General features: G+C 42.2%; 1 protein-coding gene across 1 annotated transcript in view; it reads left to right on the top strand.

Moving 5' to 3' along the window:
- LOC131028307 (probable 1-acyl-sn-glycerol-3-phosphate acyltransferase 4) overlaps nt 1–27487 on the top strand; it is a 92139-nt gene that overhangs the window by 12340 nt on the left and 52312 nt on the right. Inside the window, exons 2-3 of the mRNA XM_057958560.2 lie at nt 3010–3920; nt 4176–4306. Coding sequence (XP_057814543.2) covers nt 3175–3920; nt 4176–4306 — 877 coding nt within the window. The 5' untranslated portion in view covers nt 3010–3174. The remainder of the gene's footprint in view (nt 1–3009; nt 3921–4175; nt 4307–27487) is intronic.

Here is a 27487-nt window from a genome sequence, read left to right as displayed (position 1 = left end):
GACAGAAAATGCATTAGAGCTAAAGGCAATCCTCTACACAAGAAGAGCAGAGCAAGGTTATAATAAATGTATAACAAAGGACATGAGAGCCTTTTATGAAAAGCTGAAGAGAACCAAGTGTTACACAGTCCTAGTCCTACATGCCAACCTTAGTATAGAACAGAGATTACAATCCGTATGATGTTAGGAGACACACCAGCAAGACTATTGAATATTTCAAGATTTAGATAGAATATGATGCATCTGAACTATGCAACAAGTATCATCAAAAGAGATAGTAAGGTCATCATTGGGCATAGATACTAAATAGGATGACTAAGACATCTTACCTTTACATGCCTACCACACCGATGATTAGAGGACACTATATGTTTTCAACTAAGGTTCCATGTTTCTGAATCTCCTATAATTTTATTCAACTTTCAATCTTCTTATTTGTGCTTGCTATTATATCCATCATAATACTCCTAGTTTTATATCTGAATACACATGCTGAAATCTTAAGTGCCAATGATGTATTTAGATCAATGCATTAATTCAGATCATTACATATTCATAGCAAACCATATCAAATAGGTTGAGAGATAAACATACTCAAAATAGAGAGTAGGGCATAACCAAATACTAACTTCAATAATTCAAACTAGATCATTACGGATCATTACATATTCATAGCAAACCACATCAAACAGGTTGAGAGATAAACATACTCAAAATAGAGAGTAGGGCATAACCAAATACTAACTTCAATAATTCATACTGGATTAGAACAAATTCTTAATACAAGAACAAAGCTCAAACTAGGGTGATTGTTACAAACCCTAGGAAGATAGGTATGCAACCCTTAAAGGAATAAAAGGAATACTAAGATCTGAGAACAAGTACACAAACCGACATATGAAAACATCCTTAGATGAAGTAGTTAACAAGCAAGAGAACCTTATGCACTAGATAAGACACCAATAACAATAAGGCAATCGGATGCAAATCTCCAAACCAAGTGGACCCTACGATTGAGAATAGAGGAATAAGAACACCTGAAATCTTATTCCTGTTATCGTCCCATCGATGCCTTCAATTTGTCAAGCAGACATTGCTGTTGAACTTTGTGATTCACCGTAGACTTCTTCAGCCTGAATCTGCACAAGAAGAAGTACAGGTTCTTTCTTCAAGCTGTTAGGCCTTATAGAAGGAACCTGGCTCTGATACCATGTTAATTTTAGGATCAGCCTGATAAATTAGGATCACACAGATGACAACAATGACATAAAATCAAAATAATGAACACTAGGAACACCAAACTACCCTGGGAAAACCTCTCTTGGAGGTGAAAAACCCAGCTATAAATCTCAGATTTTATTATGCAATAATTAGTCAGTATCTTTAGAATGAGCTTCAACACTTGAAGCAATCAACAAGCTATGCACAGTAGTATAATGTCTTCAACCTAGGGCAAATATACAAAGATGAACTTATCTGCAATAGATATGATATTCGCTGTCACAAGAAGGGCTGCAGACTCTGAGATGATATATCGTGGCCTTAGGATGATGTTTGCTGCCTGTAAGAACAGTTCGCAGTCACAAAAGTATGATTCACTGCCTTCAAGATCAGTTCACTGACTTAGGATGATTCGCTGTCTTCCAAAAGATAGTTCGCTGATCACTGCTGCTGATTATAGAATGTATTCACTGGGTGTATATTGTTCGCTGAATTGTGTGTTGATACAATGACTCACACTTTGTATATATATGAGACTTAGCCTCCCAATTCATCATAGGTTTGCTTACAACAAGGAGCAATATAATGCTTTAGATTAGGCGCCCAATATAGGGTCAGCCCTACACGCTACAAGTTACCTCAATACAAGTTACTTTCAATATAGGACTTGACCTATCCACAAGTTACATTATAGGTCACGCCCAATTTTCATATTTGCAAGTTACATACACCGCCCAAATAGGGCCAGACCTAAACAAGAATTTATGTAACAAAATGTGATAGCAAACATGGCTAAGGCCGACAGGGCCATACACATGCTAAGTGTGCTAGGTCGATCCCTAGAAGGGATCCGACCTAGCTACTTTATGGTTACAAGTTACATAATGCGTTTGGGTCCAGCCCAATACAAGTAATACTTATATTTGATCCGAACTAGCTATTATTTCAACAAGCTATACTTATCAAGTAGCACTCTTTGTTGCGAGGACCTCCATAAGAGTGGTATGAGATTGTTTCTCGTCTAAATCAACAAAGAGGGGAAAGTCCGTGTATGTACAAAGGAAGAGTAGAACCCTTACTTGGGCCATAATTACCAAACATGAGCTCATTTTGTCATTACTAATCTTATTCTTAACCACCTTTTTAAAAAAATAGAAGACCAAATGGTATAAATAAAAAGAATATTTATACAAAGCAACGAGCATTGGAGTGGATTCTACTGTATGTTAGGGTAAGACTGCTGTTTTAGAAATATCACTTATGAAAGAGAAGGTTGTCTCAAAAGATACATACATCACTAATTTAATTACTTAATCAGACCATCTTTTGCACTTTACTGTCTTATGATTGGCTTTAGAGCATAAAGTATAGAATTTTAAATGACACGGGGCTTTCAGAGCATAAAGTCTAGAATTTCAAATGACATGGATCACAACTTATTGTTAAACTTATTATAATTCACTCAAATGATGTCACTGGTATTTAGAAAACATGGAAATAGTTTAAAAGTAACCAATCAGAAGAAGAAATTTGTAAGTGTCTTTAATATTTATGAATGACTTCTTATTTATTTCTGAAACGAGAATGAAGTTTGTCTCATATGTAGCAATGTGAGTTCGGGTGTAATCAGCTCTAACACTGTTAATATTTGCCCTGTTTGTTTAGTGCTATGAATTTATAAATCCTGTGTACTGTATTTATGTGGATACTTATGCTGTTTTGATTTGATCATATATTAATGAGCTGATCTATCATTCTGCAATTCGCTTATTTTGTTCCTTCTTGCAGAAAATTGGCTCAGCCTGGTTCTGAGATATTCTTCAGTCCAATGACTTTTTTCGGAATAGTGCGGAGGTGAAGCACAAATTTACTGTTATTCAGTAAAGAAGTGCAACTGTGTGGTTTGACATTCTATTTTGGCAAGTTAGGTTCCTTACAGTTTTTGTTGAGATAATGGACGAGGAAGTACGTTTGGATGATAATGAAAGTAAATGTCATGAACAGTTGGATGGGATAATCAGTGCTAACAATACACATAAGGATATCGTGCAAAAAACAACAATAAATGGAACTGTTAAGGCTTCCTTCAAAACTGAGCTGAATGATTTGAATCCTATAGAAGGATATACAGAAACAAGTGGGTTGTTGGGGAATCAGAAGGTTCAAACACATAAACCCTTAACATTTCTAAGAGCAATAAGAGGTATTTTGTGTTTAATGGTTCTTGTTTCCACAGCATTTATGACACTGATTATCTTTGCCCCTCCTGCATTTTTGCTACTGCGGCTTTTCAGTGTACACTATAGTAGAAAGGTGGTTTCCTTCTTGTTTGGCCATTGGTTAGCCATGTGGCCTTTCTTGTTCGAGAAGATAAATGGGACAAAGGTTGTATTTGCTGGAGACTCTGTCCCTCCAAGGGAACGTGTTTTGTTGCTTTGCAATCACCGAACAGAAGTAGATTGGATGTACATATGGAACCTTGCTTTGCGCAAAGATCGCTTGGGTTACATAAAGTATATACTCAAAAGCAGTGTACGTAATGCACCAGTCTTTGGCTGGGGTTTCCATGTCCTTGAGTTCATATTGGTTGAAAGGAAATGGGAGGTGGATGAGCCTGTCATAGAATCAATGCTCTCAACATTCAAGGACCCTCGAGATCCACTGTGGCTTATTCTCTTCCCAGAGGGGACTGACTTTACGTAATTAATCCTTCTCAGCTTTTCTAGTGTTGAATCATAATGTACCTGCTGCATCTTCTTTCACATATTTGTCTTTCTAATTTGCAAAATGTAGAAGACAACATACAAGATGATTTTCCAATCACAGCCACCCAAGAAGCCTATTGATGCAACTGGTTCTGTTAAAAATGAATAAATTCTCGGAAGGGATTATCATTGATTTAGGCAGCTCCTAGCTATTCTTGTATACTACTTAAATTATTGATGTGAATGCAGAGAACAAAAATGCCTTAGGAGTCAACGGATTGCCAAAGAAAATAATTTGCCTATCCTTAAAAATGTGCTTCTGCCTAGAACAAAGGGTTTCCATTCATGTGTATCACTTCTCAGAGATTGTCTGGATGCAGGTTAGTACACTTTATCTTCTTTTGATCTAAGTTCTGGTTTCCATAATTTTCTTCTACAGATAGCAAGGGATACAATGTTTTCAAGATTTTTCTTTTCCTATGATTAAGCATCAGACCTGAATGATGTATTATACTAGACTTAATTTCTGTATTTACCAATGCTGTGACAAATGTTTGTTAAAAAGTTTGTTCAACTAATAATAAACATGTGTAGATGTGAGTGGGAAAGACAGCCCATAGCCTAAGGGGTTATTGTTTATTCTGTATAGTATTTATTAAGAAATTCTGACACATTTTCTGAGGCTATAGATAGTGATATTTCTACATGTTAAACCTATTGTAATGCAAAGCAATGTTGAATATGCATCTATGCTACATCAATTTTTTATTTGGTATGTTCTCGTTATGTTGTGAATGTGGCTATATGTAAGCTAGTCTAAAAGTTTCTAGATGCGCTTAAGTTTCTTCAAAAAAACTTAGGTTCTTTGTTGTCACTATTCTCTAAATGATGTTGTGCCTTTCTATTTATAAGTTTTATATAGCTAATTATGGAGGAAACTTTTTGGGGGATTTTATAAATTTTTAAATAAGAGAAAAGAGAACCAATAATTGGAACTCTTAATCTCTGCTTGTTTGGATCGGTATTGTATTGTTTTCAGTTACTTGAGAACTTGAGTAATCCCCTGCTATTTCCCTTTGAAGGAATGGATAGAAAATAATCCCATCATGTAAGAAACCTTTGTGCATTATAAGATTAATTACTGAATAATTATGAAGTGGCTAAGATCTGAGTGAAAGTAATATTGACTAGCACTAATGATAGAATGTGTCCTGCAATATTTAACATGACAACATTGAATGATTGAGTTAGACACCATCTTTGATGAGTGAGTGATGTGGATGTGTGGCCCAAATAGGGGGAGTAAGCTAATTGATGCTTACCTAAGATTCATAGTGAGTGGTACTCACAAAGGACATATGATATGGTTAAGTGCCTTTACTAAAAGTAAAAGATGATGGAATGCTAATGAGGATTATAAAATACTGTAGTTCGCACACTTGGACTCAATTTGGGCTTGGCAAACCAAAAATTTCCTACTCGATAGCTTAAAGAATACTCAAATTTCTTTTATAAACACAATTTTATGAAAATTGAGGTACAAAATGTATCAAACAAGCCTATAAAACATTGAGGAAGTGTTTTCTATTAGATTCGAATGTTTTCTATTAGATTTGAATATGAACAGTGTACAAAATTGCATCATGTGAACATGATAGCTAGGTGATAACTATAATGAAATTATGATGATTATTTCTTTAAAATCATCATCATAAATTGCATATCTAGGCAAATTACAATTCTGAAAAATAGAACATAGAATGATTACCAAGATATGGATATTAAACAAGGAACGGAAGTCTCCTTAAATAAGAGTACAAATGATTTATCCGTAAAGGATAAGATCAACTAATAAAGCAATAACAATAGTTAAGCAAAAGAATAAAAGAATGTTCCAAGTATATCCTAAAGACTTAATTGACCATTATAAACTAAATATTACAATATTGCTTTAATATTCTTTTTTAATGGTCAATCAACTAACAACACCAAGTTATTTGAGAATTCTACAAATTTCGGGGTTTCAAGGACTTGCTAAGAATCTCTGTAGTTTGATCCTCAGTTGGACAATACTGCAATATCATTGATCCATCCTCTACAAGTTGCTTGATGAAATGACAATGAAGCTCCACATGTTTGGTATGCTTGTGGAATACTAGATTCTTGGCAAGCTTTAGCACCCCCTTGATGTCATAAAACAATGGTGAAGGCCTGTCTTGAGATGTTTTCATGTTTGAAAGCATCCTTCAAAACTATATTACCTCATGTCTGCTTCGATTGTTTCTCGATACATTGCTTCTGTTGAGGAAAGAGCTATTGCTATTGCTATTGCTTTTCGCTGGTCCATGTGATTGCACTTGGTGCCAAGGTTGAAATCATATCTAGAAGTGGAACAGAATTGCAAAGTCAAGTGCCCCTTTCACATATCTCAACACCCGCTTTGCTGTAACCCAATGTTCTGCCTTTGGTGCAGTAATGAATTTGGAAATGCAACTCATAGCATAGCTCAAACAGGTCGAGTGGTTGCATGATAGATAAGGCTGCCCACTAGTTGCTTGAATGCTGGCTCATTTATAACTTTTGAGTTTGTTTTGGCAGAAAGCTTTGTCCCTTTCTCCATAGGTGCAGATGAGATATTGCAATTTGTCATTCTGAACTTGTCAAGCAAACTCTTGGCCTATTTAGATTGAGAAATAAAAACACCACTACCAGTTTGCCAAACTTCTACACATACACAATAATGTAGAAGGCCTAAGTCAATCATGTCAAAAGCCTTACTCAAATTACATTTGATTTGTATAATCAAATAGTTTGCCAAACTTCTACACACACAGTAATGTAGAAGGCCTAAGTCAATCATGTAAAAAGCCTTACTCAAATTGCATTTGATTTGTACAATCATATGTCCCCTACTACGTGTAATGATGATATCATCAACCTAAATGACTGGTACAATGATCTCATATCCTATGCTTTTGATGTGCAAATTTTGATCCAAAGGATTTCTCTAGCTTCCTTCATGAAGCAAATATTTATCAATCGTTATGTATCATGCCCTGGGTGCTTTCTTCAGGCCATATAGAGCTGTCATCAATTTGGATACCTGATGCTCCTTTCTTGCAACCCGAAAACCTTGAGGTTGAGTCATGTACACTTCTTCCTCCAAATCACCATTGAGGAAGGTACCTTTTTACATCCATTTGATGGACTTTCCAACCAAACTATGCTGCCATAGCTAGAACTAAATGGATGATGCTCATCTTTGCTGTAGGAGCAAAGGTCTCCTCATAGTTAATACCTTCTCTTTGCGAGAATCTTTTTGTGGCCAACCATGCTTTGTACTTGACTTTGTACACCGATTTGCAGCCAATGGGTTTCTTTACTGGTGGAATATTTGAAATAACCTAAGTCTTATTTTTCATAAGACACTTATGTCTGGTTTCCATGGCCTTTTCTCATTCAAGTTTACATTTTGCTTCCAAAAACACTTGTGGTTCATAAATTCCTTGAATGTTAACCATAAGAGAAAAACTAACCATGGTCTGCTTGCTCTTGCCTCTAGATGATCTACCCTCGATTATTTCATCATCCCAAAGATCACCAAAGAGACTTTCCCACCACTTTGATCTCTTTTTGGAAATCCCTCCATCTAAATCAGTGTTGCCATCATGACTTGGGCTGCCTATTTTTATGTCATCTAGATGCTGATCCAAATTCTCAACAAGAAATTCTTTTGGTACTATTACCTGTTTATGAGACTCCTCATGCTCTAGATTCTCCCGCCTTTTAGGTGGAGTCAACATAAGTTGAACACTTGAATCCTTAGCCTTCAATAATTTTGATGACTGAAGAGAGCTGAAAGGGCCCTTCTTCATTGATCACATCCTCCCTATTGAATATGAAGTGGTCAATGTCAACATCAATTAGCTTGTATGCTTTATGATTTTCATTGTGCCCTATAAGCATTAACTTTTGACTCTTCGAGTCTTACTTGGTTCTTTTTGCATCTGGAATCCAAACATATGCAGTGGAACCAAAAACCTTAAGATGGCTCACTTTTGGTTTCCTCCCAGACCAAGCTTCCTCGGGCTCTTTTCCTTCACTAGTTGTGTTAGAGACTAGTTAAGGAGATTAACTACAGTGTTAATTGCCTTAGCCTAAAACTTCTTGGGAACACTCCTATTCTTCAACATACATTGGGCCATGTTTGTTATAGTATGGTTACTTCTCTCAACTACTCCATTCTGCTGTGGAGTATAGGGTGTTGTGTATTGCCTCTTGATTTCATGTTCAGCACAAAAGTTATTGATTTTTTTTTAACATAATTGACCTCTATTATTAGATCTAAGAGTTATGATGTCACATCTTAACTCTTTCTCTACTAATGATTGGGACTTTTGAAATTCCTTACACACATTTGATTTTGACTTCAATAAAAACATCCACATTTTTCTACTAAAATCATCAACAAACAAAATAAAGTAGCTAGAACTAGTGACCGATGCTGTATTCATGGTCCACAAATGTTTGCATGAACCAGTTGTAGGACTCTTGAGGCTCTCGAAACCTGTCCTTTTGAGAAAGGAGTTTTGTGTTGCTTTCTTGCTTGACAAGCTTTGCAAACTCAATGTAGTTGTTGTTGTATATTAGGAAACCCTCAACCAAATTTGCTCATGTCAACTAAGAGAGGTAGGTTAAGTTGAGGTGTCCATACTGCTGATGCTATAGTGTATTGATATTAGATGCAGTCTTGGCTACCAATGCACACTCCTGAACCTCTCTAGTATCAACAAGCTGATACAAACCATGATCTTCGATACCAACAACAATGATTTTTCATGGATTCCTTGTCAACAATATAGCATTTGTGTTTGCTAATATAACATCCAAATTCAGACAATGGCACATAGTTTTGTTGATGTGTTTTTTATGCACATGCGAACACAGAATAAAATACCAAGGTATCTTATCCTCTCTTGAACAAAGTTTCTCCAAATGCTGAAGATTTCGCCTAATTATCAATCGAGGCAACTCCAAGGTTTTGGTATGTAGGGTCTCTACGTGTGGATAAGCTCTGTTGGTGTGATGTGATTTTGATGGATTAACAAGGGGACTTACATTCGACTGCTTGAGCGTTTAATCTGCCGGAACTTGAATCTTATCTACTGGCTGGAAGATAAAGAAATATCAAAAGATACAGGGTTTAGAGAATCTATTCTAGGACCTAGAATGCAAGGATATAGATGAATGACTAGGTGAAGTCCTACTGGGCTGGGTCTCACCATCGGGTTGAACAATCCGACACCAACTCAGTGTGATCTTCTAAGGGATGCTTTGAATATATTCAAATCGTACATCATCAGACACTGATTACTGTTAGGGGTCAATAACACATGTTAGTTTGTAGTTGGGATGGATGTTTATGCTTGGTTATGTTGGAGTCGCCGAGAGGTTCCCGTGGGGTAGTTGGTAGTTGCCAACCGTCGAGTCTATATATAATTTAGATGGAACCTTGACAAGGATGGTATTGTATTGACATATTCTTGAGAATTCAATAAAGATATCATTCTTCTGGTATAGCTATTTGTTATTGTTACTTATGCTTTGATATATGAGCGTTCTGTTACATGACTAGTTGGTACGTGTGGGAAATCCTTGTTTCATCCGTGAGTTTACCAACCTCACAGTAAGGGCTAAACATTTTGGCACTGTTGCCTGAATGAACCTGGAGATAATTATGGCGGTAGGCGGAAGGGATTGATGGCCCGACCATTCAACCAACAATTAATTTTCGTGGACAGCGACACACACGAAGAAAGTAGCGCGGAAGAGACCTGAGAGGATCAGTTGACGGTAGACTTGGTAGAGTTGTGGGACGTGTCGGTCGTGCAGTACGTGCAGAGAGAAGCTCAGGAGAGAGTTGTCTCTAAAGGCATCGTACGTGGTGAACTCACCGTCAGCACTCCCGTCTTTGACCTGCTCGGAAGTATTCGAAGGTTACTTGCCAAAAATCTGATTGCACTTCAAGACCAAAGGGAGGAAACTGCATGGGAACTCCTTCGGCAACAAGTACTCCGAAGGTACGAAGAGTGGAGCCGTAGGGAGGAAGAGGAAAGGGAGGCTAGCCGACGCCGTACCTCTAGCACTTGATGCCCCTACGGGCAAACAAAGACAAATGTACCACTGCTACCGAAGGAGTAGACGAGGGAATTGTATGAAGATCTCTCCGCATAAAAGAACAGGCAGAGCGGAGACGACGGCTAAGGGAGGTTGCTGACTCGAAGAGCCCTGAGAAACGTAGCAAAAGTCAGAGTGTGAGTCGGAGTTGTAGTCGAGAGAGACAAAGGCCGTGTACGTGGAAGGAGTTGGTGGAGGTTGCCAGGAACCTACCACTTCCAGACGTAGCAGAGGAAGATCTCACCGACCAGGCCCCACACTCGACGTTGAGTGAAGAGGACTCCGAAGCCGAGTTGCAGAGCAACCCATCAGAATATTCTGAACAAGGAGAGGAGGTGGTTAGGGACTTGCACGAAGAGATCGCCACTATTTTTGAAGCAACATTATCTGGCTTTAGGAATTTGTCGTTGTTAGAGGGAATCAAAATAGGAGGGTCAGATCTAGAAACCCCGGGAAGGAGGGACTATAGGAGCGAGGGTGACCAAAGCCCTGCGGACAAGGGTCCAACCAGGCCAAAAGCGTACGGTACCTTCCAGGCACATAATACCTTCCCGGCAAATAGTAACTTCCAAGCGCTACATAAAACCCTCTAGACAAAAACAATGGCACACACCCCGGAGAAACAAAAGATTCCAAAATTCATGGGCGACGGGTCGGAGGATCTCGTACGACACTGTAAAACATGCGTGACCATTTGGGAGGCAAATGGCCAGGACGACCAGGATTACTGGTTGAAGGCATTTCCAGCCACTCTGCGAGGAATAGCAATTGATTGGTATACAGACCTGGATGCCCAGTATTAAACGTACTGGAACAATCTGAAGAAGGCTTTCCAAGAGGAGTTCAAACTCCTACGGGATGACAATGAAATCGTGGCGAAGATTTACAATACCAATCAGGGAAAAAGTGAGTGTGCAGGCATATAACAGAAGGCTGAGGGAACTACTCAACAAAATGGAGAACCAGTCGGCTGATGGCCTCAAGAAGTGATGGTTTGTTGAAGGATTGGTATCGTCTCTCAGACGGAAGATGAAAGTGGTCCCTCCACCCTCGTATGGCGAAGCATACAATCGTGCGATGGATATTGAAAGTGAAAATAAGACATCCCGAGGGAAGCGCCGGGTGAGCGATGGTGACAGTACGGATGAAGACTGCGATGGGGAGTCCAAAACCGTGCAAGCACTCCGCAAGGATATGATGAGGATGATGAAAGAACTAAAGGCTAACAAAGAAAGTGGCAAGGAAGGAAAAGAACTATGGTGCACCGACTGCAAGACATAAGGACACACTAAGGGGAGTTTCCCTCGTAAAGCCTTCTGTGACATCTGCCAAGTAATGGGACATTCCATTAAGGAATGCTTGTACAACTTGAAAGCACGGAGCACACAAGTTCTCTACGCCCAACCCGACCAAGTCACACCACCAGTGACACCTCTGAAGCCGGTAGCAAACTCTGACGCCTCCTTGGAGGGTACAAAAACAATTGGCGGGGTAACAACATGTCCAATAATAACATACCGAGGAGTAGAATTCAATACGGCGGAAAAGGACGACCCATGATCCAATCCAGGAAATGGAACGGATGGGGTCACTTTGCACGGGAATGTCAAAAGGGAGGTGATGTAGAGAGTTTGCTGTGCAAGTGGTGTGGTCTGGGGAATCATGAGGACATAGATTGTTCAAAGCAAAAAGGGGTGAATATGCTGGAGGTAGAAGAACCGGAGGAAGGCGTATTGGCAATCATGAGATTGCAAAACAAGAAATCCATGAATCCTGACCCTCGCACGGAAAAGGAAAGGCTCCAGGAAGCCAGGACAGATATTGAGCGGGCGATGGCAGAAGAACGAAGGGCCTCGCACCCGATTGCCAGTACCCCACTCTGGTCAGGACCGAAGAAAACTATCATTAAGCAGATGTTACAGACCACCATACCCATACGGGTATTCGACCTGCTACAGACCATGCCACAGTTGAGGATGGCCCTGACAAATGCAGCCAGTGACATCACCGTTGGCCAGGAACACCGGACGATGACATAACCACATAGTACGACTTCGGTGAAGGAACCTGGTACGGATGCCATGGACCCTATGCTGCTCACAGTAAGCATTGGACGGAAACCTGCCGTGGTGGAGATGGACATAATGGGACAAAAGCTCACAAACACCATTGTGGATGGCGGGTCTGGAGTCAACGTGCTACCGGAAGAAACTTGGAGGGGTCTGGGCAAGCCTACCCTTTGGTCACCAACATTTCATCTCGTCGGTGCGGATCAGTACGACATCAAACCCCTCGGGACTCTCATGGCACAAAGGGTGGCAATCGAGACACGACAATTCCTTTTGGACTTTGTAGTCATTCCACTGGAAAGAAAAGTGTACAACGCCCTCCTGGGAAGAGGATGGCTGATCATGGCTAGAGCCAATCATAACTGGAAGAAGAATACACTCTCAATCTAGAGTGAAGGTCATAAGTATGTGATTGACCTGAGGAATCAGTCCGTCAGTGAAGAGCTCGCGTCATCTGACTTCGATTCGGAGGACTCAAATAGATGGGAGTGGGGTTCCGAAGGAGATAGAGGAGAGAGGGAACCCAACGAAGGAGTGCTGGAACTGGATGGATGCTCTGAAAATGGAACTAGTTCGTTGGTCAAACTCTTCCATTGGCAGATGGAGGACTACGAGGTCTTCCACCCGGAGTGCCACATGTTGCAAGTATGCGGGATTGGGGAATCAAGTGGTGGCATGGAAGAACAATCATTTCCCCTGGAGTACAGTAGGTACCAGGAGGGAATGGCACGGATGGACGACACGCCAACCCACCAGTTTGAACGAGACAAACCCATCAAGTACGAGGAAAGAGATGTGAAGAAAGTTAATCTAGGTAATGACGAGGACTTGCAGGTGATACTCGTAGGGGATGATTGGAACCCCGTACTGAAGGCGACAACTTTCAGGATATTCCTGGAATACAAGGATGTCTTTGCCTGGACCTACAAGGACTTGAAGGGGGTACCATTGGAATTGTGCGTACATCGCATAACCCTTGTACCAGGAGCCCAACCCGTATGGAGGAGACCGTACAGGATGAACAAGAACTATGCGGCCAAGGTGTTGTGACCATTTCACACATCGCCCCATTGCAAATGGGGACCCCCTCTTTTTGCTCGTTTTTGCTCGCCTTTCGCTTTGCTTTTTAGGGTTTTGGTAGTTCGTCGGTTGTCTGGATTTAGGGTCAAGCCTTAGGGTTTCCGTTACTGTCTTTTCAGGCCAGAGTCCAGTCAGTCTTGAGAGCTTTTTTGAGCTTCCTTTTGTAGGATGCAAATTTTGAATGAAATGAATTCGCCAGAATGGTCTATTTTCAATTGGAATTTTTGAGTGCAGAGTCTAAATTTGTCTAAGTATTGATGATGAAATGTGAATTTTTGTCCAATTGAGTAATTTTGACTAAATTTTGAGTTTTTTGATTTTGATCCTGGGCATTGGGAATGATTTGTTTTTGCCTTGTGAAGTGATTAAATGTGTGAAAACTTGATATTTTGGCCTGTAGGAGCAAAATCGCTCCTGTCCCTCAGTGAAGGACCGGAGCTCGTTTTCAAATATCTTACTGTCCTTACAGGGTCAAGATGAATTTCGAATTGGAAGTGGTAGAGAAAGGCGTGATCTTTCCGTTGAATATAAATTGAAGAATTTCACGAACACGGAAATGCCTCCAGGAGTCAAAATCGCTCCTGTCCCTCAGTGAAGGACCGGAGCTTAAAATCAAATATTGTTTTGTCCTTGCAGGATTTTAATGACCTGACGATTTGAAGAGGTCCAAGGTGATGTGTTTTATCAAATGAATATAACTTGAAGTGCCGTCGTGAAGGAGAATGACCCAAAAATGCCAAAATCGCTCCTGTCCCTCAGTCAGGGACCAGGGCGAAAACCATTGTAGCTCCCGTCCCTCTCCCAGGGACCAGAGCGAAATCCTTCATAGGGCATGTTCTGGGCAAAGATCAAGCAAGTTTTACGTTCGAAGGCAAGAAAGGAGGTGAATTGAACCTGTTGAAGACAAATTGAAGATTACCAAACGTCAACAAGGGACCCAAATGCCCAAGTTCGCTCCTGTCCCTCAGTCAGGGACCAGAGCGATTTTTGTCCTAGATGATTTTCTTGCCAAGTTACAATGAATTCCAAGGCATGGATGAATGAAAGGAGGTGAGTCGAATCCGTTGAAGATAATTTTTGAAGGTGATAAAGTGAAATGAAGCCTACAGGACCAAGATCGCTCCTGTCCCTCTCCAAGGGACCAGGGCGATACAATGATAATGTTGCCTTTTCTTCAAGTCCAAGGCACTCCAAGTTCGAACATAAGGTGGCAAGGATATTTCGAGGCATCTCAATCAAACACAAGGCATCAAAGGTCACTAAATTGAAGGATTTGCACTAAAATACCTAATTCGCTCCTGTCCCTCTCCAAGGGACCAGAGCGAAATTCTCATAAATGCCTAGATTTCAAAAGTTTATCAAGTATCAAGTGATTAAGAAGGGTCAAGGGACTTTATTCTGCACGATAAAAAGTAATTGCAAGTTGGTCGAAATAAGGACTAGCTCAAAACGTTGAAGTTCGCTCCTGTCCCTCAGGAAGGGACCAGAGCGATATTGATTATTTTGGCCAAATCCTTCCAAAACCACGTTAAGTCAAGGTTTTGCAAGGTCGCACAAGGTCAAAGGTATCTTTTGAAGATGATATACGAAGGTTCCAAACGTCAAAATGCTATCAATTAAGCCAAGGAACTTATATCGCTCCTGTCCTTTGGACAGGGACCAAAGCGATTTTCATTAAAACACTCATGCTCCTTCAAAATCAAGACAATGCAAAGATAGGCAAGATCGAGGACGTCATTTGGAAGGTAATGAACGAAGAACAAAGGTTAAAAGTTTGCAAATTTGAGCCAGGACACAAAGATCGCTCCTGTCCCTCTCCAAGGGACCAGGGCGATATTCCTCTAAACATCAAAATGCCTTGTAGAATTCAAGTGAAACGAGAGTGGAATGGAAGAATAACATTGTTTGTCCCTCACAATGAAGATTGAAGTTCGAAGTTACAAAGATAAAGGAGAAAACACTAGATCGCTCCTGTCCCTCTCCAAGGGACCAGGGCGATATTTGCCAAAACACTTGTTATCCTTTAAAGATCACGTCGAAGCAAAGTTGCACAAGGTTTAAAACATCATTTGGAAGGCGATACAAAGGAGGTGAACGTTAAAATGTTACTAATTTGAGCTTGAAATGGAGAAAACATCTAGATCGCTCCTGTCCCTCTCCAAGGGACCAGGGCGATAATGGTCATAAAGGGCACTAGTTCACACAGGCAAGACACTCAAGCTCGAAGGGCCCAACGAAAATGGCAAATTCAACGTGGAGATGGAGACTTTGAACGTCAAAATGCAAGAATCAAGACCAAGATGATGGATCGCTCCTGTCCCTCAGTTAGGGACCAGGGCGATGAGGTTTGCATTTTTTCATCTTTAAATTTTGGCGCTCAAGCACATTTTTGAATTTATTTAAATGCTAAAAAATTCGATAATTTGAAAATTTAATTAAAAATGGCATTTAAAATTTGTGCTTGATCATTAATTAATTATTATTTTGCCTTAAAATCGAATTTATTAATTTATAAACGAAGGCATTTAATAATTAATTATTAATTAATTTAAAAATTAAATGAAGCGCTTGGTTTATGGAGGTCGGCCTTTTATTTTTATTTAAAAAATCGTTTTAAATTGCCTTATTAATTACCAAGTCGGCCTAAGTGAATGGGTGGTATGAGCGCTTATAAAGGGAGGTGAGAATTGTCATTTTCACATCATCATTTATCATCTCTTACATGCGATCTTGAAGGAGAAGTGCGAGTTGTAGTTAGAAGTGCGAATTTATATTCAAAGGTGGTGCGAATTTCATCAAAGGAAGACGCAAACATCAATCAAAGGTGGTGCGAACCTAAAGCTTCATTTTGTGCAAGCTTGTCCAAGGCATTGGAGATCACATCAAGGACATATCAAAGGTGGCGAAGTTCCTAATTTGAAGAAGAGATCACGTTGAAGACCATCTAACGTCAATATTGCCTAGGCGATTTTATTCATTTTGCGTTCTAGAGTTAGCTTTCTTCTAAGGTATGGCGATAATGGTTTTATTGTTTTAGTTTTGATCGTCATAGCTTAAATTTTGAATTTTGAATTTTGAATTCCCCTAGCTCAATCGTTTTTTAGGAAATGATAACTCAAGGACTTATCATGATGTTTCCTAAAATCTATTCTCTAATCTATGTTATATATTGCAAGATCTAGTTTCTCATTATGAAATGTTGTGTAGGTATGGCGACCCCGAAGGCGGGAGCATCCACCAGTCGTTCAGCTCTCATGAAAGAAGATCAAAAGACCGAAGAAGTGGAGACGAAGATCGTGTCGAAGTGGAGCAACATTGGAGATACCAACTTGGGTAACTTTAGCACGAAGAAATTTCGAGAGGTCCCTTACATTGGCAAGCCATCGCCTGTCGCCCGGAGAATAATCGAGAGTGGCATCATTAAGGCGGCCGACTTTCCTCCAGCTGTTCAGTGTCATGAGTTGATGATCGGGTGTGCTCGTCATTATGATCCTCAGTCCAGAACGATCGTGTCCAATGAGGGAAACACTTTGGCGTACCTTTCAGAGGAAGCTATAAGTGAAGCTTTCCATCTTCCAGAACACAAGGACATGATATACAAGAGCATAGAGGGGGCCAGGTCAATGTACGAAGATGATCCAGATGCTTGCCTAAGCATCATTAACAAGAACTGGTTACTCAAGAGTCGTCCTCGCCTGAGCAAGGTACCGAACACACCACACAGGATTGATTTCCAGGAGGAGTACAGAGATTTGATTACAATGCTCAACCGAGTCACAGGAGCCCCTCAGGCCTTCTACTTTGAGAAGTGGATGTTCTACTTCATCCAGGTGATTGTTCAAGGGAAAGGTACCATACATTGGGCTAGAATGATTAGCCATTGCTTGGACGTACAGTTGAGGAGACTCAAGGCTACCAAGTCCTTCCACATGAGTTCATATGTCATCTATGCATTGATCAGGAGTTTTGAGTACGCAGGACTACCTCACAGAGGAGTGATTGGAAGAGGACCCGGCGAGGTCAGGGCTTGTGATTCCTATGCCTACTTGCATCATCCGCCAGGAAGCAACTACAAGTTAGTTAATGATACCTTCACGATGAACATCACAAGGACGTTGCAAGGTGGGATTCACAACAGATTATCTCAGGATGCACAAGAATTGGTGAAGAGGTACGGTGCTTGGTTTATCCAATTTCCGAAGTTCACTTATATTAGAGTGCATGGATGTCCTTTACCTCCATACATGTTGCCGAGATATCCGACAGACAGAATTGTGTTACTTGAAGTAACAAGACAGTTGGCAGCGTATGTGAAGGCATTCAGACACAGACATGGGAATGGAGTTCCAGTACCTATCATTTTGGGCAATTCAGTTGAGGTATGTCCTAATGCTTTAGCTATGGATGACGCAGAGAAGGGGTTAGCCTTGTATTCTTTTTCAACCTTTGCTTTGAGAGAAAGCTTTGATCCACATGGACATTTAGAGGAGACAGTCGGTAGGAAGTTTAAGCATGAATACCAAATAGAAGATTTTTATGATGAATCTCTTAGATGATCTTGAAGTGAAACGAAAAATGCATTCTAGATTGCCTTTGGATTTCATCAGGAAATGCAGGATTTACAGAGTGGCCGACCAAGCACAGGACAGTGGCAGACATATCCAGTCATCCTATGATCGAGAAAGTAAAACAATAAGGTTGGATTGGAATGAGCCTGAGGTCGTGGATCTAGATACTTTGATGGCTCCAGTTTTGTCTTGTACTCGCAGATGGGTTGACGTACAACATCAGAAGTTGAGAGAGCAAGGCATAGCTATGACTTTCATTTTGGAAGAGAAACCAGCCGAAGGTGGAGCTAGTGTGAGTGAAGGCAATCCTAATCCTAGAAATTCAGGTGAAGGTAACCTTCGATGTGCCAGTGAAGGCAATGTCCATCCAAGAGGCTCGAAGAAGAAAGAGAGACCTGGAAAGAGAGAATCTTCCAAGAAGAAACAGGGGGCTAACAGAGATCGATCGTCCGGTACTTCTTCTAGACCAGAGAAGAGGACACTTCAAGTGGAAGAATCCATGGAGTCGATGGTACAGAACGACAGGCAGGAAGAAGGACAGGCACAACAAGGGTCACCAGATGGATCTCTCCAAGATTATGAGCTAGATGAAGATAGAGAAGACAATGAAATAACATCTCCTCCCGGACAAGAAGAAGTAGTACATAAAGAAATACAAGTTCAGGAAACAAGATCGGCTATCCCAGATTGGTTGAAGGAAAGATTAACCAAGGTGATCGTGGTAGAGGATGAGGACAATGCAATTGATTTGGAAAGCCTTGTTGAACGCTCACACGAAGTAACAGAAAAGAGGAAGGCTACCAAGATGTCCAAGATGATTCGAGATGAGACTGGATCCAGAAAACTGCAGATAGCTACACCGGCAGTAGACAAATATGAAGGAGAGATCCTAGCAGAGGAATATGATATACAGACATTTGAGCTAGGACCATCCACAGCAGAGCAGACATTGGATGATGCCACCGATTCATTTGAAGCATTGAAAGACAAGCTTAGAGAAGAAATGGAGAAGAATAGAAAGCTTGAGAGAGAAGTCGGTGCATGGAGGACATATTTCAGTCATCTCAATGAGCCTTTGGGACGTCAGGATCCAGCTAGATCACCAGTACAAGCACTTCCACTTCAATCAATCAATGAGGCAGAAAGATTCAGGAATATGGTCCAGCGTACAAGTGCTTGGATGGATAAATCTCATACAGTTGCCATAGAGTTTGTAACAAGGATGATGAAGATTATTCATCAAGCTATCCAGGTTCTTGAGATAATCCACAATTTGATGATAACAGTAGCCGCATTTGCCCATACCAAAGATGTTGTCATTCCTGTCTTGAAAGTAATTAGACACACATCAAGGAGGGTCTTAGCACAAGAAAAGATCATGGATGGAGGACCTCACAGTTTGCTTCAGTGGTCAACCTTACTCCATATGAAGAGTGTTTTCTTTGAGGACATCAGTACTAGATGTAGCCAAGTTGAGGAGGTGATCAATCCGATCCAGGACAGAGTATTTGAGGTACTTCGTACCATTCTTGGCAGGAGGATTGAGGTCGAGACAGATGTGGATATGCAAGAATTAGAGGATAGAATCAAGGTCATCTTTTGCAAAGACGCAAATGTTACAGACAAGCAGTATGATCAGATGTTTGCCACCATGCTCCTGATTGAAAGAACGAAGGAACTTGAATCTTCATGGGACGCAGCTCTTCTAGATGCATTCGATCAGGTCATTCACTTAGAAGAAAGTATGAAGAATCTTCCCGAGATTCCAATTGCTGAGATCAAAGGAATCGTGTCAAGATTCATTACATATGCTAAAAAAGAGAATTGGAAAGGGAATAAGATTCTAGATGATAGGTTGTTATAGATGACATGGCATCTTATTTGTCATTGGTTCATGTCTCCTAGGTTTTTGTGCCAAATTTAATATTTGGCTATGCATTTAATATTGTTCAGTAAAAAGGAGGCTATTTGTAACAAACCCTAATTAGGGTTTAGGTGTCATGATCTTGACCGTTGATCTACTTTCGATCTGGACCATACAATGTAATTGAGGATGCTATTTATACCCTCATTTTTCATTTCATTTGTAATAGAATAGATGTGAAAGAGAATAGAGATAGTTAAGAGATTAGAGAGATTAGAGTTAGAAGCAATTTTACTTTTGTAGCAAGATTGAGTTTTGAGGAAAGGAATTCAAGCAATTGTTGTACATGATGACTTGGAAATCAATGAAATATTGAAGTTATGGTGTTTTGTTGCAACTTTCTTGGTTATCTTCATGGTTGTTCAATTCACTTAAATCATGCTCAATGAAAGTAGTGTGTTAATTTGAAGGACATAGTGTGAGACTTGATCTTTGGTAGGATTCGTAATCCAAACCACTAGCTTCTTGCTGATTGTAGGAACGCCTTGCGTGGTCGACTGGAGAATACCTGAATCACTTAACCTTCAATCATCATTGTACCTTGGATATGTACCTTCGTGGTAGTGTCTTTGATCTTTGACGCGTTGAAAATCATTTGTTACCTTAGAAGATCGCATCAATTTCAATTAAGTTGTTATCTTATGGCAAAATTGAAGTTGGTTGAATCTTACCAAGTCTTGTTCACACTAAGTCACTCTTAGGGTTAGACTAGATTAAACTTCTTTCAAAACCCTATCCTTTTGTTATTTTTGAAAAGCTTCTCAGTTTAGTAAAATCTTAGGCTTTCGGAAGCGTAAGACCCCTTGAGGATACAACAAATCACATCATACCACGGCGAGCTTGTCCACACGTAGAGACCCTACTAACCAGAACATTGGAGTCATCCTAACTGATCCTTCATGCGAATCTTCAGCAGTTAGAGGCTTTATTCAAGAGAGGATAAGATGCCTTTAGGTATTTTATTCTGTGTATGATGGTGTACAAAATACACGTCAACACAAGGTAAATGAGGAAATCAACAAAATGTTGGAGGCAGGGATCATATTCAAAGTGGAAACTAGTGACTGGGTTTCCCCAATAGTCATTTCTCTCAAGAAGGAAGCTAATCAGATAAGGATATGCGTGGACTTCAGGTACCTAAACGCAGTAACCATCAAAGATCCATTTTCGATCCCATTCACTGACAACATCTTGGAAGAAGTAGCTGGGCATGAGATATACACATTTTTAGATGGGTTCTCGGGATACGACCAGATAAGTATTGCGGAAGAAGACAAGCTAAAGACCGCATTCGTGGTGGAGGAGGGGGTGTACGCCTATAATTGCATGCCCTTCGGGCTATGTAATGCACCCGCAACTTTCCAAAGAATAATTCTACACATTTTTGACAAAATGTCCGTAGGAAATTTCAGGGCATTCTTGGATGGCTGGTCGATTTTTAGTGACCAGGACACCCATCTAAAGGCACTCGGAGAATGTATGGAGAGGTGCCGGAGAGCTAGGCTGGTTCTTAACCCAAGGAAGTGCAGGTTCATGGTATCGCAAGAGAAGCTTCTTGGCCACATTGTTTGTAAGAAGGTCTGAAGACAGATCCAGATAAGATAGGAGTGATTGTCAACATGGAGAATCCAATGAATGTGACAGGGGGTGAAGTCATTCTTGGGCCACGTCGGCTACTACCGGAGATTTATCAAAGGCTTTGCACAAGTCTCCTGGCCCCTAGATAAGCTGATAAGGGAGAGCCGTTTGTATGGGACGCAAGGATCGGATCATTCTGTTTTCTTTGCCAACCGACTTTTGTCAAGCGCTGAACGAAACAACAACACAACGAAGAGAGAGGCACTTGGGATGGTGTACGCCGTTCAAAAGTTTCGCCACTATCTGTTGGCTACGCTGTTCACGTTTTACGTGGACCATCAGGCACTAATGTATCTGGTAAATAAACCAATTATCCAGGGTCAGGTAAGTAGATGGCTACTGCTCCTGCAAGAATTCACCTTCACCATTATTGTACGACTAGGCAAGTCCTATGTGATAGCCGACCAACTATCAAGGGTCAGATCAGGGGAACTGGCCAAAGGGGTGGTGAACGAGGACTTCCCAAATGCACACTTGTTCTAGATTGCAATACTACCATCCTGGTATGAAAAGATCGGCTGGTACCTCGCTACTTCCACATTCCCAAAGGAGATGCCATCGGGGGAACAACGGAAGCTGGCACTGAAGAGTAAGACCTTCCAACTAATCAATGGGCTGTTATATAAAATGGGCGCCGACCAAATCCTGAGGAGATGTGTTATGGAGGAGGAAATTCCCCGTGTGTTGAAGGAAGCACACGACGGGTTAGCAGGCGGACATATGGGACCAGATGCAACTGCCAGGAAAGTACTTCTGGCTGGTCTGTGGTGGCCAACTCTACACACCGACGCTCGAGAGTGGGTGGTCGGGTGTGACACTTGCCAACGTGCATCAAACCACTCAAGAGGAACTCCATGCCCCTCTTTCCCTCACAGCCACAGGAGTTATTCGAACGGTGGGGTTTGGACTTTGTAGGACCCTTGAAGCTGAGTAGCATGCACAGGTGCAAATATATTGTAGTAGCTATGAAATACCTCAACAAGTGGGCAGAAGCGAGGGCCTTGCTAGATAACACGGCTCTGAGTACGACACAGTTCTTGTATGAACAGATCGTCATGAGGTATGGGATACCCCTTCAAATCACCAGTGACAGGGGAGTGCACTTTGTCAACCAAGTAATCCGTACCATGACCGTAGAGTTCAAAATCTTTCACAATCTCTCTAGTCCGCACTACCCCCGAGCTAATGGACAGGCATAAGCAACCAACAAGGTGTTGGTGTCAATAATTTACAAATCGTGTGGGTGGAGCAAGAAGATTGGGAGGAAAGGCTACCAGCCGTACTGTGGGCTTACCGCACAACCTACAAGGTCACCACGGGGCATACCCCGTTCTAGCTCATGTATGGGTAGGAGGCAGTGGTATCAACCGAGTACATCGTAGCTAGCCTTTGGGTGGCGGTGGATAATAGACTCGGTGATGAAGAAAGCTTGAGTGCAAGGCTTGACAGCCTGATGAAACTGGACAAATGAAGAATAATGGCACAATGGGCAACGGAGGTAGCGCAACGACGACGAAAGTGCTGGCATGACTGACACCTACGGTGGGTCAACTTCCGGCTGGGGTAGTTGGTTTTGAAGTACAACGATTGAAACGAACTTCGACCAAGGAAGTTTAAAGTTCGTTGGCTCAGACCCTATAAGATCAGAGAGGTCGGGGAGAACGGGGTGGTGAAGCTATCTACTCTGGATAACAATCCAATCAGGGACCCAGTGAATGGTTCAAAGCTGAAAATCTACAAAGAACGGAACAAACCTGTAATTGAGATTAACATGTTGGGATATGCTAGCGAAGGGCACTGGACCATTAGCCAGAGCAAGGAAGTCGAAGAAGACCCGGTGGTAAAAGAACCCTACTAGAGAGATGAAGAATGGGCAAAGCCTTTTGTAGCCATGGAAGAGCGGCTTGTGCCAAAGCAGGTGGAAGGTGTTCGGATCCCAGGAACCACAAGCACCTCACAAATGTGTATTTTGGGGAGCCAGTTGTATGGGTGCAGGTTTCAGGTAATTGGAAGAAGCGGGTCCCATATGAAAGTCTTCGAGAAGGGTACATAGCATATGATATCGATGAAGAGGCGGAAGCTTGAAGGAGAGTCGAAAGCACAAATAAAGAGAAGGAACCTGTAGACCTGGAGGCGGAACTTGACTTAGAGGAGTACGGGGCAACCCTAGGTCCTTGTTTAAAAATGGTGTTGAAAACAGAAGACTTATTCATCATCGCCTCCTAGCCAAGTGAGGTGGAGGTCGAACCCAATTCATTATATTGGGTAATCCCTAATCCCGCGGGACCACCGGAGGTTGACGATGAGAGAGTAAAATGGTACCAATAGTACGAAGGTCGCTACATTGACGGGCGATATAAGGGGGTGGGATCCGCTCCGTTAGTGGACAAGATATGGGACCTGGAGTACGTGGGGTCGTGTTGTGCACAAGAATGCTATAGGAGGTTGCCGCACGTTTGTATGTGGTTGCATGATTCGAAGATAAAGCTGAAGACCCAAAATGATCCCTCAGGAATGAAAAGGAGTAGAGGAGATGAGGACGCCAACCAAGGGTCAAACAAAAGGTGGAAGGAAGCCAGGACGAGTGGCAAGAGAAGAGCAAGGAAGAAATATAGTACCTGAACAACAAGGAGGAAACTAAGGGGGCGGAAAAATCATTCGGCAGCAGTGGTAGAGGCAATAAGCTACCCTGTGGATCACAAAGGGCCATCTGAACGATGCAACCTAACGTTAGGATACCATGGTAAACTGAAGGTACGAAGAATTACATTTAAAAAGTGCTGTCAAATAAAAGAATTAAACAATTGGTAAGAGACAGGATGTTAAAAAGAAAAAGAAAAAAGTATATGGAGGAGATAAAAAGGCAAGGGTTGGCGAGTATTACAAAATTAAAGTGCCAGGCAAAAATAAGAGAAAAAAGTAAGGAAAAAATCAGATTGATAGAAAGGCAATTATTTTGTAAAAAATTAATAAAGTATTTAAGCCGAACCCTAACACTGAAAAAAATTAATAAAGTATTTAAGCCGAACCCTAACCCTGAAAAGAGCAAATGATTATAAAAACCCCCTAGAAGTTCATTTTTATACAACACAGGCAAGATTGTGTTGGTGACAACAGAAGGACCAAGAGAGACGAAGCGAGTCCAGAAGAAGACGCAGCAAAGGAGGAGAATCCATACGACATACGGATTACACGTATAGAGGCATCCAAGACTGGACGAAGCCAGCTGTACGACATTGCATGTGAACCGTACGACGATCATTACACGACGTACGGAAAAGCTGTACAAAGTTCAGTAGCTCGAGAGAAGCTGTACGGTAAAGTCGTACAATCCGCACTAGCACATCTGGAGGTGAGACCATACGGTGAAGTTGTACGACACACACATACGCGACATTAGGGGAAGTCGTATGGAAAGGAGGGGCCATACGAAGAAGACAGCCACAACTTGTGCACTGGAATTCCGTACGCATTCCGTATGGGTTGCCAAAATTCGAAGTGCAGTGGCCGTACGGACAAGGGAGGTACGAGAGACGGGGAAAATATGACACCGTACGGAGGAGATTGGACACCGTACGACCAACGTACGGAGTTGAAAGGTGGTCACAGTGCGATACGTATGGTACTCCGTATGCGACAGGCAGCGCTACAAGAGAAATTTTTTGACATCCGTACGAAGTTGGGTGCAGAGTTGGCGCGCATTGGAAAAGTCGTACGGTCAGGGGAGGGAAGTATACGGGCCAATCGGTACAGTGTAGAAGCAGCAGTTGGTCTAATGGTCCGTACCAATTGGCGAGCCACACTTACAGACCGTCATAATAACGGTCAAGGATGGGACAAAGACAGGAAAACAGGGCAAAGCAGTTGCAGTGCAACCATGACAGATACAGATCCAGCTAGCAGCAGCAAGAAGGCCAAAATCAAGCCAAAAGTGCAAAAGGATCCAGAGGGAATCACGGCGGAGAATGTAGCCTTTGAGAGTGTGACTGGCAGCAAATGCCGTACCTGGTGGGAGGAAACTTCCCCCGACCATGTGATAAAGGATTCCCTCAGAAAAGCTCAGGTAGACCATGCCATCCAGATGCCCACATTCAACATCAAGGATTTTGAGCTGGTGCTGCGGACTATGGTATCCGGATACAATTGGCAGGAAAGGGCTTCCATTATTCGGGATGCATGGTATGAGTTTCATTCAAACCAGAAGACTTCAGGAGGGTATTTGGTATACCCAAGAAGGGGGCATCTGCAGTGAAACCAACCAAGAAGCTCACCAAGGAAAAAAAGAAATGGCTGATGGATTTGGTATGTAGGGATGAACTCACAGAAGAACAATGGAAGAGCGCCTAGTTTGACAGTAGGGGGTTGAAGCGTGCGTTTATCGCACTAGGAGAATGGAGAATGTTGATGGACTTGGTAAAAAGTCGCCTCACAGGAGCCAGCCGCGCATCCGACATAGCCGTTTGGATGATAGGGTTAATGAATGGGATTAAGTGTGGTAAAGTGTACAACTGGGGGCAACTTCTGGCGGAAAGAATTCATGATTTTCTCAAGCTGGAACACAAGATATTTTACATGTGCCATCATGCCATCCGCCTATTCCTGGATGCCGTATGCTTGCAAGTACCGCCGGAAATGTGGGGAACCTTCTAGCCGCGTGGACGGGTGGAACTTAATAAGCCGACCATGTACTGCTATGCCCATCTGGACACACTAGGTGACTCCGCGCAAACGGCAAAAAGGAGGAGGAAGCTGGACACGTCTGTAGAGGTTGAAGATGTCAGCAGTACTGAGGATTTTGAGGAAGAGACAAATGAGACTGAGGAGCAGGAGAGTGGCGATGAGGGGTTCCGTCTGGCACCACACACAATTGTAGAGGATGAAGGGGAAGCAGAATTGCAGCAGCAGGAAGAGGAGGAAGAGGAAGATTGGCATGTAGGGCTACGAGCGCAATGGAAGAGCATGAGGGTGAAATTCACACCCCTAAAATTATCTTCGACACACTTGGTACCACAGGAAACACTTATAGTGGCCAGTCCGGTGGGGGGCGTACGACCAGTAGGGGTGCTGTTCTGAAAAATCAATAAAGGAGAACCACCGACACAACAACGGGTGTCACTACCACAGATCAGATTAGTTGTACTTGCATCGGAAGCCGCGGAATGTACTAGTATGGCAAACCAGACAATGGCAGGGGAGGTCGTACCAAGGAAGGACGAGGTCGCCGTATAGGGAATTGGTTCTAGTACGACAGGTTCAGGTACTGGTACAACATACACTAGTACGGTACCAACAAGTACTAGTATGGTACCAACAGGTACTGGTACAATACCAGTAGATACTGGAACGATACCAATAGATATTAGTACGGTACTGACAGGTACTAGTACGCCAGGTGCTAATACGGTACCAACGGAGAAAGATGAGGCAGGGGATGTACCGATGATTGGGGATGGTTTGGAGGAGTTGGCAGTACTGGAGACACTGACGGATGAGGATATAGATGCATCGTTGGATGGGTGGTTGGGGTAGTTTGCACTCACACCTCACCCCCCCCTCCCCTGCACCACACACCATGGCTATTAGGCCACACCAAACACAGGACAGGACTACCTCTATCACAGACTAGGATGTGAGGATGTCTGTTGACGAGAAGCATAGGGCAACAAGAAGTGGTGGGCAGAGCCGAAAGATCAACAATGATGGGGAAAGCGGGCTGGAAGGATCACTGGCAGGACTTCACCTCACTCCACCAGATCCTAGCAATCCAGCAGGCTCGCTCCAGCGGTTGCTTGGAGAGGTACAGGGGATCTCAGATGTTGCACATGGAATGGCATAGTTGGCTGGGCAGATGGAGGCCGACAACTCTGTCGACGCTGCGAAACTGTGCCACTTCATGACTTTTGGGTGTGCAAACGAGTTTGCGTGCCATTTCGAGCAGTAGGGGTGGTCAGATAGTAGTACGCCGGAGATGGTACAGGAATGGACGCGCATGCGCCTGGTGGAAGGAGGGGGCACCTTAGGCACCACCTTCCGCAACATGGAGGGAGCCTTCCGGGATGTGTGCTTGCATATGTGATGACGCCAGATAGAGTAGGAGGCCCAGCG

This window comes from Cryptomeria japonica, chromosome 7, assembly GCF_030272615.1.
Source record: "Cryptomeria japonica chromosome 7, Sugi_1.0, whole genome shotgun sequence".
Taxonomy (NCBI): domain Eukaryota; kingdom Viridiplantae; phylum Streptophyta; class Pinopsida; order Cupressales; family Cupressaceae; genus Cryptomeria; species Cryptomeria japonica.
The sequence above is the reverse complement of the archived record's forward strand: the minus strand, read 5'-3'. Positions and strand labels throughout refer to the sequence as shown.